At 43.8% G+C, this 21,420-nt stretch overlaps 1 protein-coding gene across 2 annotated transcripts in view; it reads right to left on the bottom strand.

The window, feature by feature from the left end:
* Positions 1-21,105, bottom strand: part of POC1B (POC1 centriolar protein B) — a 178,488-nt gene extending 157,383 nt beyond the window's left edge. The window contains exons 1-4 of one of the 2 annotated variants that reach the window (XM_077471074.1): positions 20,977-21,105; positions 15,570-15,654; positions 7,542-7,713; positions 1,770-1,949 (exon numbers count right to left, since the gene is read on the bottom strand). In XM_077471074.1, the coding sequence (XP_077327200.1) occupies positions 1,770-1,949; positions 7,542-7,713; positions 15,570-15,654; positions 20,977-20,991 (452 nt within the window). In that variant the 5' untranslated portion in view covers positions 20,992-21,105. Of the gene's footprint in view, positions 1-1,769; positions 1,950-7,541; positions 7,714-15,569; positions 15,655-16,451; positions 19,096-20,976 lie in introns of those variants that run through there. The other variant, XM_077471075.1, reaches the window with a different exon arrangement.
* Positions 21,106-21,420: the final 315 nt, after the last annotated feature.

The raw sequence follows: 21,420 nt of genomic DNA, 5'->3' as shown, positions 1-21,420 counted from the left end.
AGTATATCTGTTATGAGAGATCCTTTAAATCTAAAAGTGATTCTAAAGGTTTTCATTTAAAAATAAACAAACATGTTATACTTTCCTGCTTTGTGCAATGGTTTTGCACAGAACAGCTCCGATCCTCTTCTTTTTGGATCCCTCGCCGTCAGTTCTGGCTCCTCCCCGCTGCCGAGTGCCCCGATAGCAATCCTATTGCAATGGGAGCATCGAGCAGGCTCGCTCCCGAGTTGCGCTCCTGTGAATGGATAATGTCCATTAACATACGAGTGGTTCGCCCCACCCCCTGCTCTCATTGGCTCACTGGCGGTGATTGACAGCAGCAGGAGCCAATGGCCTCCACTGCTGTGTGAGCCAATGAGGAGAGAGAGAGAGACCCAGAGGAGCTGCTGCTCTCATGCACGTCACTGGATTTGGGCTTAAGTATACGGGGGCTGGAGCTGCATCCAGAAGGTTGAAATGCAGTCTGCTCACACAATTTGTAAAAAAAATAAAAATAAAAAAAGATAGAACGCTCTGCATGTCATAAGCCTAGGCTAATGACCAGACAAGAAAGAGAATGTGGGTTGTATAAGGTATTTACTGGCAAGAAAAAAAATTTTACCATCCAAAGTTAAAACCAACAAGGGTAGAAGATTAAATAGATGGAAAGATGAAAAAAAACGACTGAAGGTCCGCTTGAAGATAAAAAACCTCCTGCCTTTAGAATCACTTTAATTGCAACTGAAATTTGATGGGTTTACTCCATCTATCCATGCTGTATTATAGATTTTACATTGGTAATATGATGACACCTTGTGGTGCATTATTAGACCCTTAATCAACCTCTGAGCTTTTATATCACAGGGTGCCCTGGAGATCTTTCTTTAAACGCTCCCGAGCCAAACCTCTGATCATAGGCTCAAACAGGGATGCTCTCATGTCACCTTGTGGTTAACACTGCACTTTTCTCTGTTTCCTCCCCTGACCTTGTACTGGTAAGGCTATCCGGGTCTCATCCTATCATATTTACATTTTCTTTAGCATGAAATTTTGCCAAACTTCCAGCATCTCTAACCCCGATGTTCCCCAGTTAGGCTCCTTTGAGTTCAGTGCCTCCCTTTCTTGGGGGTATGCAGATTTTATTATTTGTAATATATCATGTGAGGTAGTTCTCATCTAGTGTGACGATATTAGGAACAATATCTAGGATGAAGTTCCAAGACTCTGAAGTCATCTCTGTTGCCTAAACCAGGGGTCCCCAAACTTTCTAAATGAGGGGTGAGTTTACTGTCCTATCGGGGGGGGGGAGGGGGGGGGGATTGTGGCCAGTGGAATAGTACACCAAGGGCAAGATAAAGGCAAGCAAAGGGCCACATCCAGCCCCTGGGCTGCAGTTTGGAGACCACTGGCCTAAACATGTACAATAGCCATTACAACTCAAGTGTGTTAGGAAAACAATTATGGCTCTCTTTTAATGGATGTATTTTATTGCTTCTCTTTGTAACTCTTTGTATATGTGCATGTAAAACCATTTTCAGCATTGTATAAATCCAGAGAATGGACTGAACAGGTCCCAAAAACTTGCATCTTTAACAACCTAAGTTAGTCAATAAATGTCATAATTTCAACTCCAAAATTCTGCATTTCTCAATGGAAAACAATTTAATACTTTACTACCCTTTATTTTATTTTTTTTAAAGGAAAACATGTATTATCTAAGGTGGAAAAGTTTTCAGCATAATCAACGCTGTCACACAAAAAAAATGTAAATATTGTACAATACGTACTTGGCACATCTCACCCAGTTTGCATGCTGGCTAAGTGAAAAAAGGAAACGTTGGTGATGCACATTCCACGCTTTGATTGACTTGTCATCGGATGCAGTGATAATGGTTTGACCATCACTTGAGAAGTCAACGCATCTCACAGAAGATGTATGGGCCTTAAATATGGTTGATTCGCCTTTGCTGCATATAAGAAAAGCAAATAAATTTAGATGTTCAAATATGGATAAACCAACAAAAGGAAATTCTCCTGTAACAGAATTAAATATACTCCACTTATATATGAGGGTATGCAAGTCACGGTTGAGTTCAGATGTTTTTAAATGTCATTTTACAGCAAAGCATTCAATGGCAATCTTTTTTTTCTAAAGGGACATCTATAAAAATGTACGTAAAGCTAGATGTAACTTTTGGAAGGATTCCCAGAACACTTTCAAGCACATTGTGTTCTGAAACTAGCTTCCCATAGGTACTGTGTAAAACAAGCCATTACAATTAGTAGGCAGAAAGTATGAACTCTGTTTGAAGTGCAGTGTATATTGTTCTACTGACAAAACTAGACACATCTGAATAATTCAGTTGGCACTGGACTGCTGGCTGTAAAAGCCAAAACCTATTACCAGCACAAATCTGTAAAACAAGACCTAAGAGGGCTTGTCAAGACAAGACCAGTAAAGATCTTTTATCAGAAGGAAGAGATAAGGAAACGTCTCTTTTCATTAGTACCCAAGTTCTGCTAATTGTGTCCTACACACTTTCGGGTCCTGCTACCATCCAGAACCCTTTGCCAGAATCATGTAAGGCTGTAGATGCTTGAAATGGACTTCAACAGGAAGTGCTCATCTTTCTAGATGAGGGTTGGAAAAAACAGGCAAAAAGGCAAGCAAACAATTTTAGCTTGTGACTATTAGAAACTTGTTTTGAAAAAAAATAAGGAGGCTTCCACGGTTGATTCCTGATAGTTGCGAGTCTATCTCTAATTTAAAAGATACCCTGTAGCCAGGTCATTCATTTCAACAAAAATCTTCCCATAAGAATATCCTCCTCTTCTCAGGTCCCTCGTCGGGGCTCCTCCCTCCTGCCGAGTGCCCTCTCAGAAAGCAGCTTGCTCTGCGTGTCCATTCAGACATGGAGGTGTGGTTCAGCCCAGCCCCTTTCTCTCCCCATTGGCTAAATGACTGATTGACAGCCACCATCTGGACACGGTTATAACAGGCCAAGGCACACATCGCTGGAGGAAGATCAGGCTCAGGTAAGTATTAGGGGGACCGAGTAGCCCAGTAGATACGTGAAAGGATATATAGGGACCTGAGAGAAGGGGAAGAATAGTTTGCCTAGCACAAGAGTAAAAAGAAACTTCCTTCTCACCATTAAATCTGAGGGACGCCTTCAATTATTGGCCAGACCAGGATATACCAGCATGCCTCAGTTTTGTAGCAAAGCTGTTCTGCAGTAGGGCCTATGTCCCTCAATGAATTCCAAGAAAAGGACTTTTAACAGAAAAATTTCTCTTATTTTCTCAATTTTAGTAACATGATATTAGTACAGCAGTTTCAAACTTTCAGTAAAAATACATTAAAGTTAATTTTACTGTGCACAAATGCAATTTTTAGTAAAATATAAAAAAAAGAGGAGGTTGTGCTGAGCAGATATCCAACATGTGAAGCCCTAAAATTGTGGATGCCAATAAAACTGCAACAAACTTCAGCACCTAAAGCTTCTATTGTTGTGGACTTTAAAAGCACTTACAGGTCATTACTTTAGAGTTAACTGTGAATAGTGGCCATAGAAGTATTGCTCTAATTCTGGTGTGCACTGCAGTATGGAACCTGTATACCACAATTGATGTTTTTTGTGTGTATGGTGTTTTATGTATTTGAGTGTTTGGATGTACCTTTTCATTTTCTTTACAAGGTTTTAACTTACCTTTATTGCTTTTACATAAAGTACAAATAGTTCCCAATGTGATGGCATGTTTATAGTGACAGGTTCCATTTAGTGCGACCTCAGGGGGTTTATTAGACTGCTGGTGTTTCCTCTGACTCTGAAAAATAGATAGCTAAGAAATTCTGACTTCATTCTGCTCTAGCTTGTTTCAGCTGTATGCTTGTTCGTATTTTACTACAAAAGACCCCTTTCACCAACTTAAAGCGGGGTTCCACCTTAAAGTGGAACTTCCACTGATCGGAACCCTCCCCCCCTCTGATGTCACAATTGGCACCTTTCAGGGGGGAGGGGGGGGGGGATACCTGTGAAAGACAGGTATTTACACCCACTTCCGGGCATAGACTCCCGTGGGAGTCTATGCCTCTTCCTGTCGCGCTGTCTGCTGGGACACACACGGGTCCCAGAGACAGCGCGGACAATTCCTATTGTGCTACGCGACTCGCGCATGCACAGTAGGGAACCGGGAAGTGAAGCCGATTCGCTTCACTTCTTGATTCCCTCACCTAGAATGGTGGCGGCAGCAGCCGAGCGATTGATCTCGGCTGCCGGCATCGCTGGACCCCGGGACAGGTGAGTGTCCATTTATTAAAAGTCAGCAGCTGTAGTATTTATAGCTGCTGGCTTTTAATATTTTTGAAAAGATTTTTCTGTAAAGGTGAACTTGCCCTTTAATGCATTCTATACATTAAGATAAAAAGCCTTCTGTGTGCAGCAGCCCCCCCAATACTTACCTGAAATCCACCTAACTCCAGCAATACACAATACACTCAGTACACAATACACTCAGCTGTCGGGAACTCCCCTCCTCATTGGCTGAGACGGCAGTGTGGCGCCATTGGCTCCCACTGCTATCAAAGTCAGTGAGCCAATGAGGAGATATTTGGGCGGGGCCGGGTTGCGACTGTGTCTGAATGGACAGATGGAGCTGGGGCTCGGCTCGGGTGCCCCCACAGCAAGCTGCGTGCTGTGGGGGCACTCAGGAGGGAGGTGCCAGGAGCACCGAATAGGAATCGGGGCTGCTCTGTGCAAAACCACTATACAGAGCAGGTAAGTATAACATTTTTTTTTTTCCCCATTAAAAAATAAACACCACAAGACTTTAGTATCACTTTAAGCTTCATGCTATACTGCCACCTATGGGAGGGATGGACAATGCCAAAGAAAAAACTGTTGGTCAGCCCAGGCTAGTCCATTCTAATACCAGCATGACTCTATCTAGTGTCCTAGGAGGTTTGATGCCCTTTCCTTTCTTCAGCTCTTCCGTGTTAAATGACTAACCAATCTTTTGCTACCACTTTTCTCTTTTAAAATATTTTTACTTCAAACAAGACTCATCTCTACATCACTGCTGTAGTTTTTCTCTTTACAGTCTGGCTTTTGGAGTACAACGCCTGGACCCCAGTGCACTGGACATTGCAGGGATAGCCTGTAAGTGACCGCCAAAGGACACTGTGGGACCACGCACTGACATGTCATTTACTGGTTGGTGGTCTATACATTGCCTTACCACCATACAGTTGTAACATGTACATGTCAGATTCTTGGGGGGGGGGGGGGTCTGTTGTACTGGATGTCTCCAGCTCATTTTCTATTAATGGTTCAGCTTGCCTACTGAAGATGCCAATGTCTGCAGCCTGGAATCGTGTTATGCTTTGCTCTAAGAGGCTGTAAAGTATTCAGTCCTCTTTAGCTTTGTTTACATAAGGCTGGGTTCCTCTGCCCTATTTCAGACAAGGACTTTGCTATGGTCATGCAATATTTTAGTGGCCAGATCACTTAAGTTTTTGCAGACGGATCGCTATGGCCATAAATGTGGTACATTCTATCTGATTTTCTCACAGCCTTAAAAACGTAGTTCCACTCGTTTTTCTGTTTATTAAAAGTCAGCAGCTACAAAAAGTGTAGCTGGCCCCATATGTGCTAGAAAAAGTGGTGCAAAAATCATTTTTGGCATGTAAATCACTCAAAAGGTTGTTGTGGAATAAACAGCTGCTGGTCACAAAGGATTTGATTGGCATAAAAAAAATAAAAAATAAAGTACAGTATATTAAAAGAAAATGGTCCATATGGGTTCCCCATAATCACATATTTTCAATAGAACTATGACTATAGTAAATGAAGACTTCAAAATACAAAAAAAAATTATTTCTTTTGTAATAAAAATCTGGCAGCTTTCAAGCCAAATTTTATGAAGCATACATTCATACTCATGCTGCAGCACTATGCAGCAGACATCTCAGACTGCTAGAGACCCAGATCAATTCTGTGTGAGTGTAGCAGTCCAGGGATCTACTGAAACAGGGCAGATTAATAGAATAGTAAAGCACTAGCATATTGCAAAATGTCCATATTCTATAAAAAGGTTTACTTGGTCTTTCAATATGCTTTGGCTGTTGAGGAGTGTTGTGGTTCTTTACAAGTTGCTGTGATGATTAGGAGTAATTTTCTATTTAAAAAAATAAATAATTTTTTTTGATTATTTTTCTTTATATTGATTGAGTTTCCCTTTTTTTTTTTTTTTTTTTTATTTGAGGTTTACCATGCCTTCTAAACTTAGGTTTGTATGTGCTGCTTAACAATTTTGTTTTATCCATTATTCCTTCACCTTTTATTCAATAATATTTGATTTTCACAACCGCCTTTTTTTTTTTTCAATGTACTGGCTGGTGGATATGGTATGTTCAATGCATGTTGAATGATTTTTTATTTTTTTTTACATGTTTTTCTTGATACTTTATGGGCCTGTGTTGACTTGGTTTTGTGTCTTGTTTTCAAATGGGATTTACAATCCCATACAAGTCTTCGGGAATACAGAATCCACTTGAAACAGTTCTAATGCTGGTCAGAAAAGAGGTCCACTGAGTGTGCCAGTCAATTATACATGATCACAGAAGCATTGCAAACGGATGCCATGGATACGGACCAAAGCCTATTAACAAAAAACCCTATAGGCTCACTTACACATGTGGCATCCTTCGAAGATCAATTTATGTTCAGATCACTTTTTAGAGGGCATTTGACATGTGATGAGGGGTTATAAAACTTCCTGACAGTTTTAACCACATCTTAAATGCTTGCAGTTGTGGGGAGCCCCAATTTAGTTGGATAGGTCGACAACGGGGATAATTATCGCCATGCAACGCAAAGCACTGTCATATGATAGTGTCATATACTGTAAATGAGGCCTAATGCTGCATTTTTCAATGCAATTTATACAGTACTAAAAATGAAATTTATACTAAATGTTGTAGAACTATATAAAGAATACTTCACAGAGCTTCAGGTTTGCCCTTCCAAGGAGGATTCATTTTCATTAGTGGTAGATGCAGTTATAGACCCCTTTCACGCTGAAGTGTTTTTCCAGGCGCTAAAGGGCTAAAAATATCGCCTGTAAAATGCCTCCCCTGAAGCCCAAGTGTGAAAGCCTGAGTGGTTTCACACTGGGGCGGTGCACTTGCAAAACGTTAGAAAAAGTCCTGCAAGCAGCATCTTAAGGGCGGTAGAGGAGTGGTGTATACACCACGCCTTCACTGCCCCTGCCCATTGAAATGAATGGGAACCGCTGTTGAAGCGCCTGCAAGGTTTTTAACCCTTTCTTCGGCCGCTAGTGGGGGCACTTTTAACCTAAAACACCAGTAAATCACGATAAAACTAGTTTACCGCTAACGCGACCCACTGCCGGTGTGAAAAGGGTAATATAGTTAGCCTTGTTTTACGTCAACATCAAATATATATGTAAAAGAACCTTGTTATCAGCACAGCTGCCAAGGTGGATACATCAAGACTGAGTATAATGCACAAAAACTATTGATTTAAAATCTTACTTACATATTAGGGGTCCAGAGTCTCACTGTCCTGTCTTTAGCAGCTGATGCCACCAAGTGTCCTATGGGAGAAAACTGCACGCTCAGTACTGCCTCCTTGTGTCCAATAAACCTAAAGGCACGTGACTGAGGCTTGAAATTCCAGATCATGACAAATGTGTCTGCTGCAGATGTTGCTACAGAAGTAAAACACAATCAGTATATTTTAGCAGAGGGAATAAAATAAATGCTTTTTGTCTTATTGAAACACATATGTTAAAACAATTCAGCTAGGTGTTCGGGCTGACTAGCAAGTGTACTGGGGGATTTCTTATTGCTTTAAGTCTTTTTAAACCTACAGATATATCATTTAAAGCCAAAAGGGTGCCACAGATTTGGGTTTCTGCCTTTTCAGGAATTGTTCTCAAACTACATTCCCTTTTTAGGCTAAACATAGCTAATAGATACAAAATGTGAATATAGTTCAATTATTTTGTTATTAAATGCACACCTCTTCCAGTAATTTTAGATACAAAAAGTACTGTATGTGCCAACAAACCCATTACATGAACCAGTCTCTAAAATATTAAGACAACAGCTTCTCAAACTTGCAAACATTTTGGCTAAAATAAGGATTTCTTATTAAATAAAAAATATGTACTGTACTTCTTCACAATTCCATTTGGGGTTACCCTAATGTTAATGATATACATAGAGGCAGAATGCCAAGCTGAACATTAGCAATTTTGTAAAATGAATGAAAGTAGCCACCAGCTTTTCTACTCACTGCAAAATATTAGTGAACTATTTCTGAAATTATTATAGTTAGTTACATAGTAATTGCATTCTAAAAAAAAAAACAAAACAAAAAAAAAACACTTTTTTTCTAATTCTACAGACATACCTGCACTAAATTTTATCGTAAAGTAGAAGTCAAACCACTAGAATGAAGACACAGTTCAACAGGAAAACCCGTTACATACTGTACATACCATTTTGACTGAGTTATCTTTAACCATGCTCTCTTAGGTCCTGGTCACACGTGTGGCTACTATTGTCACCACTCTGTAAAAGTGATTGTTTTTCAGTGGGCATTTGACTGGCAGTGAAGACCCAAAATGTCGGCACAACGCACTGTAAACATGTGCATTGCAAACAGTTGTGGCACAGCCTCATTTATTTGAATGGGTCGCATTCAGCTGCTGCAAAACTTGCTGAATGTGAAACTATTTCATTTTTCATATGTCTGCGGCATGTGTACAGCCTTGGATTGGCTGCATTTCTGTGTTTACACAGACAGTAAAACTGCAGCTTGACTGCCTAATTTTACTGCTCCCTAGCCACCCATGTGAATGAACCCTTAAAAGGTATATTTATAAAGTGGGTAATCTAACATTTTCAGGTGGATCTTTCTGGAGCATATATTTTAAATGACAGTGAGCGATTAACTACCAGTGAATGCTTGATGCAAGTCATTTTCATGGCTTTATAAATATGACTCTTAGTGCAGCCGTAACTCATCAAATCAGTGTAGCGCTATCAATCCACATATACAAAAAAAAAACAATTATATATAAAATTACAATCAATATATCCAGTGTAAATAAAGTCCAAAATTGTGGTGCAATAATAACTTGTGCACCAGTGTGAACATATATTAAATTCCTCTGCCCATTCCGTGTGACCATACAACAAAATCACTGTGCAATCTATGTAAGCACTCAATAGTCCAATCTGCAATTTATGCAGAAACACTCTTCTCACGAGCAAAACAATCCTCAGATGATGCACTCCTCTCCCATATTACTCTGAACCGCTCACCTTGTGGCATTGACCTCAAAGTTACACCGAGGTCAGCAACACATGTATCCCTTTCTGGGATCATAAAATGATGATGATCTCCTCCACAGAAATCCTACAGGGACAGCAGTTCTAAGGGGTGCCTCATCCACTCAGAAGTCACTTGTGGTGATGACCTCAATGTTACACAGAGGTCAGCAAACACATATATGTCCTCTTAGGAGAGAAAAGGTACCCTTGTGAAGAAGTCCAGCACTGGACAATACACAAGGGGTAGAGTTTCTGGTCAATGACATCATCATGCTTTAATCTAGCATAGAAGATCAAGGGAGCTGGTTAGCTGTGACAGGGCTAGCAGTAGATTGGGCCCAGCAAGTGGTGAGCCACACTAGTGTCAGTCATGTGGCTGCTTTTAATTTATTCATTATTGTAAAGAATTTATGTATGTGAGCGTCCTTTTAATGGTCAGTGGGCACTACAATAGGCTTTATTTTTCATGTGACTTCCGAGTGGATGAGGCACCCCTTAGCCCCTGTACACACGGTCGGAGATTTCCACAACCAAATCCGTCGGATTTTGCCCGAAACTGTTGCATACACACGGTCGGACAAAGTTGGCGAAAAATCCGATTTTTCAGAACGTGATGACGTAATTTCGTTACGATGGGACTACATTCAGGCTAGTAGCCAATAGCTTTGATGTAGGAATTTGATCTGAGCATGCGTGGCACTTGGTCCGATCAAAATTCTCTACACATGATCGGAGTATGTCCGACCGGCCCAGTTGGTCGGGAAATATTTCCAACATGTTGGAAAATTGGGTCCGACGGATATTCAGACGGAATCAGTCCGATGCATACCTCACACAGTCGGATTATCCGACGACACGGTCCGATAGGACACATTCCGACGGATTCTCCAACCGTGTGTACAAGGGCTTAGAACTGCTTTCCCTGTAGGAGTTCTGTGGAGGAGATTATCATCATTTTATGATCCCAGGAGGGAATACATGTGTTTGCTGACTTATGCATAACTTTGAGGTCAACACCACAAGGTGAGCAGTTTGAAGTAATATGGGAGAGCAGTGTGCCACCTAAAGATTATTTTACCTGCAAGAAAAGTGTTTCTTCATGAATTGCACATTAGATTTTATTAAGTGCTTACAAATATTGCACAGCGATTTTGTTGTATCCTCACATGGAATGCACAGAGGACTTTAATGTATGTTCACATTGGGGCACACATCATTATTGCACCAGGATTTTGGACTCTAGGACATAGGTTGGGCTTGATAGACTCATGTCTTTTTTCAACCTCGCCTACTATGCTACTATGATTTTGGAGTCTAAATTTATATTGGAAATATTAATTGCACTTTTATATCTCATTGATTGTTTTTGTATAGTTGGATTTATAGCGATACACTAATTAATAAGGTATGATTTCTTTCTAGGTCAGGCGATATTACTAGTGGTGTTAGCGAACTGTCAATGGTAGTAAGACGTGTTTTTTTTTTTTTTTCCTAAAAAATACTTAGTTAGACTTACCGGTGACTGTACTTCTAAGAGCCTTTCAGGACAACCCTGGAGAGAGCGCAGCTCCGCCCATTTTAACAGGAAACACTTGCAGACCTTTAAATCCCTCCTCTTCCACCATGGCTTCAGTTATTGTGGCCTGCGGCATACTGGGAAAAAAAAAAGCACAGAAAAAACACATAACAACCACGATACATACTTATCCCAATTCTAAGCTAGAAAAAAGGGAGGGAAACTAGTGGTTGTCCTGAAAGGCTCTTAGAAATACCGTCACCGGTAAGTCTAACTAAGTCTTTCTCAAATCGCCTTTCAGGACAAACCTGAAGAGGACAACCAAGAAGCTTACCCTAGGGTGGGACTACTGCCTGCAGTACCTTCCTGCCGAAGGCCTGATCCGCAGCTGACAATAAGTCCAACCTGTAGTGTTGGAGAAAGGTCGAGTAGCTTGACCACGTGGCCGTCTTGCAGATCTGATCAGGCGTAGCACCAGCCCTCTCGGCCCAGGATACTGCCATTGCTCTTGTGGAATGAGCTGCGATCCCTGCTGGAGGTATTACTCCTTTAGCTATGTAGGCCTCTGTAATTGCACCTCTGAGCCACCTACTCAGAGTGCTTTTGGAGGCTTTTCACCCTTACGGGGGCCAGAAAAGACTATGAACAGGGCGTTCGACTTTCTGTACTCTTTGGTGACTGACAAGAATTGAAGAAGGCACCTCCTTACGTCCAAGGTATGGAAAGCTTCCTCACCTGCATTAGCAGGAGCAGAGGAGAACGTAGGCAAGACAATTTGTTGAGAATGGTGAAAATTTGAAAAGACCTTGGGAAGGAACGATGGGTCTGTTTGAAGGACTACCCGGTCCGGAAAGATTTTCAGAAAAGGCTCCGTGATTGCCAAAGCCTGAAGTTCACTGATTCGCCTTGCTGACGTAATGGCCGCCAAAAAAGATTGTTTTAAGAACTAAATTTTTCAAACAAGCATCTTGTAAGGGTTCAAACGACACCCCCATCAGACCCTGTAAAACGATAGATAAATCCCAACTGGGAAAACTTTTGACAGATACTGGCCTATTTCGTGCCAATGCTCTAAAAAAAAAAAAAAAATCGTTAAATTAGAACTTCTCTAGACAGAGTCTTTTCAAAATAAACAGAAAGAGCCGCCACCTGAGTTTTTAAGGTGCTGGCTGCCAGTCCTTTCTCCATTCCGCCATGAAGAAACTTGAGGACAGAAATTACACTCTTCACCTGAAAGCCCTTGGAGATACAGTAGGAATTAAACTTCTTCCACACCTTCTGGTATATGGCCCTAGTCACCTCTTTTCTGCTTGAGAGTAGGGTTTTTACTAACTTGTCAGATAAACCTTTTGCTTTTAGAAGATCTTCCTCAGAAGCCAAGCAGATAGGTGTAGACGGTCTGCCTCTGGATGAACCACTGATCCTTGTACTAGAAGGTCCTCCCTGAACAGTAGTTTCCAAGGAGGCTCTGAGGCCAGGTTTAGTAGTGTTGCGAACCAAGGCCTTTTTGGCCAAAACAGTGTGATTAGGATCAAACTGGTCTCCTCCTCCCTGAACTTCCTTAAGACAAACGGGATTAGAGGGAAGGGGGAAAGGCATAACACAGACGGTAACGCCATGGATGCACTAGAGCATCTATGCCTAAGGCCTGGTCTTCTCTGGGAAGAGAAAAGAACCTGGGGACCGTGGTGTTCTGTTGACTGGCGAAAAGGTCTAACTGAGGGAGCCCCCACCTCCTGGTAATCATCAGAAAAACCTCCTGATTCAAGCACCACACTGCTTCTATCAGTCCTCTTATGCTGAGCAGATCGGCTAACAGATTTTGGGAGCCCTTCAGGTGAATTGCCGATAAGGAGGCTATATTCTGTTCTGCCCAACAGAAAAGTCGATTGGCTAGATCCATGAGACCCTTGCTTCTAGTTCCCCCCTGCTTCAGGACATAAGCCACCGCAGTCATATTGTCCGAGAGGATCTGGACATGATGTCCCTTCAACAGATGGTGAAAGGCTAGAAGGGCTAGGAAAATGGCCTTGAGCTCTCGCCAGTTTGACGATCTACGGGACTCCGCCTTGGACCAAGTTCCCTGGGCCGTTAGACAATCCAGATGGGCTCCCCAACCCCAGGCGCTTGCGTCCGTTGTTAGATGTTTGTCTACCGGAAACATCCAAGGGAGGCCTCTCGTTAGATTGGCTGAATCCCTCCACCACCACAGAGCTCGTCTCACCTTTGAGGTAAGCTTGATCTTTTCCTCCAACGAAACCTGGCGAGACCAAGTTCGTAGGACACACAGCTGAAGTGGCCTGGAGTGGAACCTGGCCCACTGTACCGCTGGGATTGAGGCCATGAGAAGCCCTAACACAGCCATGGCTGAGCGGACTGAAACCGCATAATTCGTTTGAATTTGTTTTACCGCCATCTGGACTTTTTACAACTTTGCCTGCAGTAAGAAAACCTTCTGCAGGACAGAATTGATTACGTAGGCCAGAAAGGTCACTTCCCGACTCGGTTCTAGGTTTGACTTCTCCAGGTTGAGGAGCCAACCTAAATCTCTGAGGTGAACTTGAGCTACTTGCAGGTTTGTTAACAACTGCTTCCTGGAGTCTGCAAAAAAACAGAAGGTCGTCTAAATACGGAATCACAGGAATCCCTCTCAACCTTAGAGGCTCCAGAGCTTCCACCAGGATCTTTGTAAAGATCCTGGGGGACGACGAGAGCATGAAAGGCAGGGCCAACTGAAGGTGCCAGATCGACGTCCCCGGGTTGACTGCCAACCGAAGGAAACATTGGGAGGCCTGGGCAATCGGGACATGTAGATAGGCATCCCTCAGGTCTAGGGATGCCATGAAGCAGCTTGGGGTTAACAACTTTGTTATCGAATTGGATTGTGTCCAATCGAAAGTGTTTGTAGCAGATTGACCTGTTCAAGACCTTTAGGTTCAGAATCAACCGGTACTTTCCAGAAGGTTTTTTCACCAAAAAGATGTGGGAGTAAAAACCTTGCCCTTCCTGATGTCTTGGGACCTGATCTGTCTAAAAGACAGATGGACAAAGTCTTACTACCACTGTAACCTGCCATGGTGTCCAATCACCAGCACACAGAAGAAAACACCAGCCCTCAAAGCCACCAGTGCCCCCACCAGAAGACTACAGATCCAAGAAAAGAAATTACCTTGGAAAACTGTAGTGGCAGGCTCCCCAAAAAGGAGGCAACATAACACAAAAGACATACAGCCCATAAGGAGAAGAATAAAGAGCACTGTTGTGCCCCTCTTACCTGGGCCTGACCGGTGTCTGTGGTACCTGCCTCCACCGACGCTGACGAACCCTCCATCATGCAGAGAGCGCAGCAGGGACTAAGATCAACAGCCAAACTTTTAAGCTTCCCGGGTCTGACGTCACTACGCTGCCCGGAAGCGGAAAGCACCGGTCGTAAAGACCCGCCTCTGAACCCCTGCGCTCTAAATGCCCGAACAGGAAGGCAGCGTCACTGGCCGCCACGTCATCCGCCCGTCAGAGGGAATGTCCGGAAGCCTACCCGCACGAACACGTGAAAAGCAAACCGAGCTCCACACATTCGGACGCCTCGACCTCCTGTCGGCCATTGCTCCCCTGAGCTGGAAAAGGTTGGAGACTCCGGAGCGCACTCCGATCGTACAGGGTGGGAGCTAGGATAGTCGTACGAAACAACACCTCACCGAGGTAAGGCCTTTCATCTCCACCCTGGAGAGACACAGCTACATGGTTCCCGCAAGTGCTTCCACCATGACGGAGGAAACACAATAACTGAAGCCATGGTGGAAGAGGAGGGATTTAAAGGTCTGCAAGTATTTCCTGTTAAAATGGGCGGAGCTGCGCTCTCTCCAGGGTTGTCCTGAAAGGCAATTTGAGAAAAATAAAATAAAAATTAAACAGACAACCCTGGTCGAAGCCAATGTTAATGTTAGTACTGCAATTTCCCCCCAACCCCCTCCCGCCAGAACACTTCGGTCAGCGCTCTCAACCATTGGCTGAGAGTGCTGATTGGGAGCCAGTCAGCTGCTGGTTTTCCAGTATGCTCATACGATAGAAGCCGACCAAGTAGACCGGCTGACATACACACTGGCCAAATGTCAGTCACCATTCAGCCTGTGTGTACTAGGCATTAGTGTAGGCACCTATACTATTCTTTAGCCACATTGGCACTGCTAGACAATTCAATTATCATGGTTTTAAAGACCTTGTTCTGTAAAAATGTCATTATGACCAAAGTCATTTTTTAAATGACAGGTCCACATTAAGTTACATCTTATGTAACTGAAAAATGTAGATAATCATGAGCTGCAACAAAAACAGAACTGCACACGTCAAGAAGCTTACAACGTCTATTGGTCTGTACCACTCTTACAAGCAGCATCAGAACACTGGGACCTGTGTGTCTTCTGGGAGACACACAGGTCCTACAACACAGCAGGGACCAGTGAGATTGTGCTTCACTTCCTGATTCCCTTACCAAAGATAGTGGCGACTCCACCCGAGAGCCAGATCGGCTTCGGGTGAGGACATCGCAGGCGCCTTGGGGAGGTAAGCGTCCATATATTAAAAGTCAGCAGCTGCAGTATTTGTAGCATTTTTTTTTTTCGCCGGAACTCCGCTTTAAATCACAGACTCCTACCAATAATACATCTCATCTATATTTACAAGATATAGGATCATAAAAAATAAAAATACCAAGTTGTTTGTTGTCTGGACTAAAGTCAATGGATGTGACTGCATCTTTATGTCCTCTGAAATGCTGCTGCAGAGCTGGATCCTCCTGGTGAAAAAAAATAATAAAAAATACAATATTGGTATCAGTGCACTAGAATACTAATATAAGATGGGTTCCTAGAAAGATGCCTCTACGTGGGTTAATTATAGGACAGAATAGTTGATAATTAACACACGCTTAAAGTGGTTAAAAACATAGTTACACCACTTTTACCTACAGGTAAGCCTTTAATAAGGCTTACCTGTAGGTACTGGTAAGATCTCCTAAACCTGCACGGTTTAGGAGATATTTACCATATACGCTTGTGCCGATGACGGTGCAAGCGCACTGAAGAAAGGGCACGATCATGACGTTTCTAAAGGGCCCATGCCGCGACCGTCATGCAACTCTGGCCAGTCACACAGCCAGCCGCCATGGCCCAGGAAGGAAGAGGGTTAAAAGGTGGATATGGCCACCAGCGGCGACACGTGGGCTTCATTTGCAGGTGAGTGGCACATAATGGGCTACTATGTGATGCAAAAAGACAATCAGGGTTTACTTCTTCTTTAAGGGGCATATTTACAAATCAGTGAATGTGACATACATTCAGCAGCATGTTTAGTGAATGTCACATTCATTGCTTTATAAATATTCCCATTGAAGTGTATGCCTAGCCCAAACCTTTTTTAAAAGTATAACAAAAGTGTTTTGAATACAGTGGAGATGGATTAGAGCCCTTGTTAGATCTTAAAGTGGTAGTAAACTGCCACACACACCAAGAAAATAAATAAACTGGCCCACTGCAGGTTTAAGTCATAATGTACGAATATGCACCGCATTCTAGTACATTATGACAGACTTACCTGTACAAGGAACCCTCCAGCACAGCACTGTCACATCTCCCCAACACTTCCATGTTCACCCAGTCTTCCTTCTGGGTTTGTGGGCTCCGGCTGTATGAATGGCCAGGGCCACGGTGGCATGTGCACAGGAGTCCCAACACGGGTATGCCATCCCTTCAGAACCCATGTGCTGGTGATGTATCCGGCTACATCTTACAAGTTCAAAAGTGGACTTTACCACTTTAATGCAGTCTGTGCTCTGGTTAGGGAGATTCACCCTATTTATCCGCTTTATCGTTATTGAAAGAAGATCACAATTTTTTGGGGTTATCAATAGAGGAAAATCTTCCAATAGTGACTCTGGGGACAAACAGGGATTCCCTAATTTTGGTGAGATTTCTTCTCACTTCCTGTTCTGGCTATGGGACAGGGGGTAAAGGGAAATCTCCCCAATGGGACATAGATGGCAAAAAAGAAACTGACTGGGGAGGGCCTTACTCTATTTCAAATGGAAAAAAAGTTTTGTTCCAATTTAAACAGCAACAAAGGCACTTAAATTGGAACTACTAAACCCTTCTATAATTTACAAGAAATCTGCCATTTTGGCCTCTGTGTGATCTGCAGTTACCATGGTGCAGCACATGTGATCAGTTAGGACACCAGTCATTTGATGGTTTGAAAATCACTTGAAAGGGATCATTTACAGCATGCCTCAAATGCAATGGATTTGGAAAATTGGTAAACTGACAGGTTTAGTTCTGCTTTAAGCTCTGGTGCACATCGTGCTACTTTGAAATCGTGCATCTTTACCTGAAGCAGCGCGATTTCAAAGTAGCAGGTCAGCGCGATTTCAGGTGCTACGTGAAAGACATCTGTGCGGCTTCATGCAGAGATGTCAATTAAAGTTGCACCTGACAGTGCAAAAGTAGTGCAGGGCTACTTTTGCAAATTGGTGCAGCCCCGCAAAGTTGTTGTTGCACCGATTGCACCGGTGCCATTGCCTGCAATAGGCTGAAACTTATCATGCGATTCGACCTATCAAATCGCATTACAAGTCGCTCCAATGCTGAATATGCAATATAGCCCCTTGTAAACAGATGGCACAATCAGCAGACTATTGAACATTCTATGGACAGGTAGATGTAAACTACTTATGTCCATTTAAAATCTGCCTACCTCTAAGTCTATCCTGGTCCAGAAACAAATGGAAAAGGATCGTTTTCTTTTCTAAACCTAAATGTGACAAATTGGAGGTGGCCTGATGAAGTTTATATCTAGCCACACATAGAACTGATATGGGGGATAAAAGCTTCAGCTTTGGCATGGAGCATAAACACTGGGTGGACAAAAAGGGGCATATGTCCCGTTCTGCTCCAATTCATGAGTAGATCTGTTCATGGATCGCCTGCTGAACGCACAATGCTCGTGTGAAAGGGGCCTAATAGATACCATTTCACAGCTAATCTCAGGTGAACAGCCTGAGATTTACTAAAACTGGTGCACTCTGAATCTGGTGCAGCTATACATAGTAGCCAATCGGCTTCTAATTTTGGCTTGTTCAATTAAGCTTTGACAATAAGACCAGGTTCACACCGGGCCGGTTACTTTTGGCAACTTCAGGGGCGATTTAAATAGACATCTGTGCAGGAAGTCACACAGATGTCTGTCAAATCACCCCCAAACTCGGACTGTATTGCCGGTGTCTTGTCATATAACGTCCTCCATCCGATAGTGTCCGCTGCGTACTGCACATGCGCACACAGCAACACAGATTCCGAAAATTGCCAAGGACGAACGGCACCATCCAAGTGGACATAGAGTAGGAATAAAAAAGAGCCGAGTGCAGTGAGGCCGACCCCGAAGCGTGGCGAGTGAAGCTCGCCCGCGAGGGGCCCTCTAATATTCACAACCCTATGTCCGCTTGGATGGTGGGGCTAACACCTCCACTCACGGCGTGGGCGCCGTTCAGCTTCGGAGATTTTCCGAAGCTTCGTCTGCTCCGTACTGCGCATGCGCAGTACGGCCCGGACACTATTTGATGGCCGGACACTATACGGCAGAACACCGGCTTGAAATCTGGGATTGCACTGGTTCATGTATTGCATATATCTGAACTGGCACATAGCCTAGGTTCAAACTGACTGCGGGGTAAAAACTGTTCAGCTGAACTTGCAGTCAGCTTGAACTCAGGCTAAGTGCCAGTTCACATATATGCGATGTAGGGCTGCAACGATTAATTGATATTATCTATAATGAAAATCGTTGTCAACGATTTTCATTATCGATTTAGTTGGTCTGCACCTTCCTCCCTGTCCGTCCGTTAAATAAATCCTCCTCCTGTCTGTTTACAAGGTGCCACCGTATGTTACGAGGCACGTCAACACTTCTCCTCTGACGTCAGCTCCCGACTGATCGTCTCAGCCCTGCTTGCTGCTGCCTCGAGGGAACAGAGAGGTGGATGCAGCCGCGAGGAGAGCCGAGCTGGCGAGCTGCACACTGACTGTGAAAGGTAGTGGCTAATATAACAGTAGGATAAAACATACACAGCACATGAATTTTTATGACAAGTGCCCCATCTTAACACTCCTAAGTATTCCTGGGGGGGGTGCCCCATCATTGGTGTTGGGGGGGGAATAGTAGTGCCCCATCAATGGATCAATGGTTTTGCCAGGGGGGGGGGAATAGCACCCCATGGCTGGTGTTCCCTGGGGGGTTGATAGCGCCCCATCGCTGCTGTTCCGGGGGGGGGGGGGGAATAGCGCCCCATCGCTGGTGTTTCCCAGGGGGGGGGGAATAGCGCCCCATCGCTGGTGTTCCCGGGTGGGGGGTATTGGGGGGGGATTATCGCCCCATCGCTGGTGTTCCCACGGGGGGATAGCGCCCCATCATTGGTGTTCCCAGGAGGAATAACACCCCATCATTGGTGTTCCCGGGAGGAATAACACCCCATCATTGGTGTTTTATTCTGCAGTTTGAGTGCAACACTCAGTTTTTTCATTATTACTTTTAAATAAACGGAAAAATGGCATATTACTTTTTTTAATGATTTTATCTGATTAATTGAAAAAAAATAATCGGCCAATTAATTGATTATGAAAATAATCGTTAGTTGCAGCCCTAATGCAATGCATGAACCAGTGCAGGTTTCCGCATCGCATGTCACCTGCCGGCGGCTCACACTGACATCTGGGAACCATTGCAGAGAGGGTTGCCGTCTCATCCCTTTAAACCCAAACACATTAAATTACACAGGTTTTGTGGCTGATTAAGGTGGTAATTAAACTCACTCAGTGCCTTATCTGCATTAACTTGGCCTTAGACCGTGTAATTCATGTGTTCGGGTTTAAAGGGATGAGGTGGCAACTGTACCTTTAAACCTGAACACATATGAATTACACAGGTTCTGAGGCTAATTTAAAGCGATGTTCCAGCTGGAATTTGATGTCGGTCACCCCAGACCGATACGTCCATCAGATCGGGTCCCAGGGCTACCATTCGAGCTAAGGGAAACAGGCAGTGGAGCCTTGCGGCTTCACTGCCCCTTTGCTACTGTGCATGCGTGAGTCACGCAGTGCTTTGTGACTGGTTGGCTGTGTTCTGGGACATACACACAGGTCCCAGAACACAGCGCGCCCCATTCCCCAGAAGACAATGCGAGAAGAATGAGGACTACCGTGGAATTGGAAGTGGCAGATTAGGACGATCTGCCTAGCAACAGCCATTTCTAAGTAAAAAAATAAAATGTTTTTCACATTTTTATGAGCCTTTTTATGTATTTTTTTTTTTTTAGGGTGGACCTCCGCCTTGATGCAGATAATGCACCAAGGCAGTTTAATTACCAGCTCAATCAGCCACACAACCTGTGTAATCCATACGTGTTCAGTTTTATAGGGATGAGGTGACAACCCTAGTTGCAGGTGTCAATGCAAAGTTAATGACACCCCCAGATCTGTTGTGTGAACTGTCAAATGGTGCAGGAATCAGATCACATAGGTATGAACGCCCATGTGATCCCATCTCAGAGCAGAGCAAAAAACAAAAAAAAAAAAAAAAAAAAAAAAAAACAAAAAAAAAAAAGGTCCTGCACTATTTGGGTGGGAGTGCAATGCAAACTCAGCCATACAACCTGTATGGCTGAACGGGCGTCTCACAGACATGGCATGTGATCTGCACAGTTGTAGGGTGCCAATCACATGTGATGTCTGACATCACACAAGTGTCAACCCAGCCTAAAGCATAGACACCGATTGGCTACTATGCACAGCTGTACTACCAGTTACTAAATCTCCCCCAATATACCTGATATCATAGGACTAGGCACTCACTGCCATCTAAACAGACTGAACTCTGTATATGGATAGCACTAACAGCCAGGCACTGTACACAGGAGTCCTGTCTAAGCAGTCACCGGTCCATTGTCTGCCGTCCGGACTATGCAAAGAACAGCAGTCCTTTGCCACCCTACAGGGTTATCTCATATGGAAACACAGCGCCCCCAGGCGTAAATCATCGTGTTATGTCTGAAGGCCGACTGACAACGTCTCACCAGAACAGACGCCATGGAACCCAAAAGCGCCACATTCAAATCTCCGTCACAACCAGCTTCGCAGTCACGTGATCGGAGAGGGGGGGGGGTGATGCTTCCGTACCATGTGATTGCAAAGCTCGAATTAGAAAGCGACGGCGGAGCTGTTGGAAGACGCTGCGCTCATTGGTCAGGTCGGATTTCGTAGGGGGCTGAGCTTATATCAACAGCACGGTCGGTGAGGCGAAATCCTTGTGTATGGATGGAGAGCCATTTCCGAGCGTGGACGCGAGTGGCAAATCACGGAACGTAGCAGGGGCGCAAATACCACCTGAAAGCACGTTGCTTGTGCCCATCTTTGTTTGGCACACAGCATAAGTCACACCTCCCAACTTTCTGATATAAGGGAAGAGTATGTAGGCCTGGGACACACCGCCTGTCACGCCCCCTTAAAGCCCACCTGCT

This window comes from Lithobates pipiens, unplaced genomic scaffold (genome assembly GCF_037356315.1).
Source record: "Lithobates pipiens isolate NorthernLeopardFrog02 unplaced genomic scaffold, aLitPip1_a1.2 Scaffold_8, whole genome shotgun sequence".
NCBI classification, from domain to species: Eukaryota; Metazoa; Chordata; class Amphibia; order Anura; family Ranidae; genus Lithobates; species Lithobates pipiens.
This window is presented reverse-complemented; position numbering and strand designations above follow the sequence as displayed.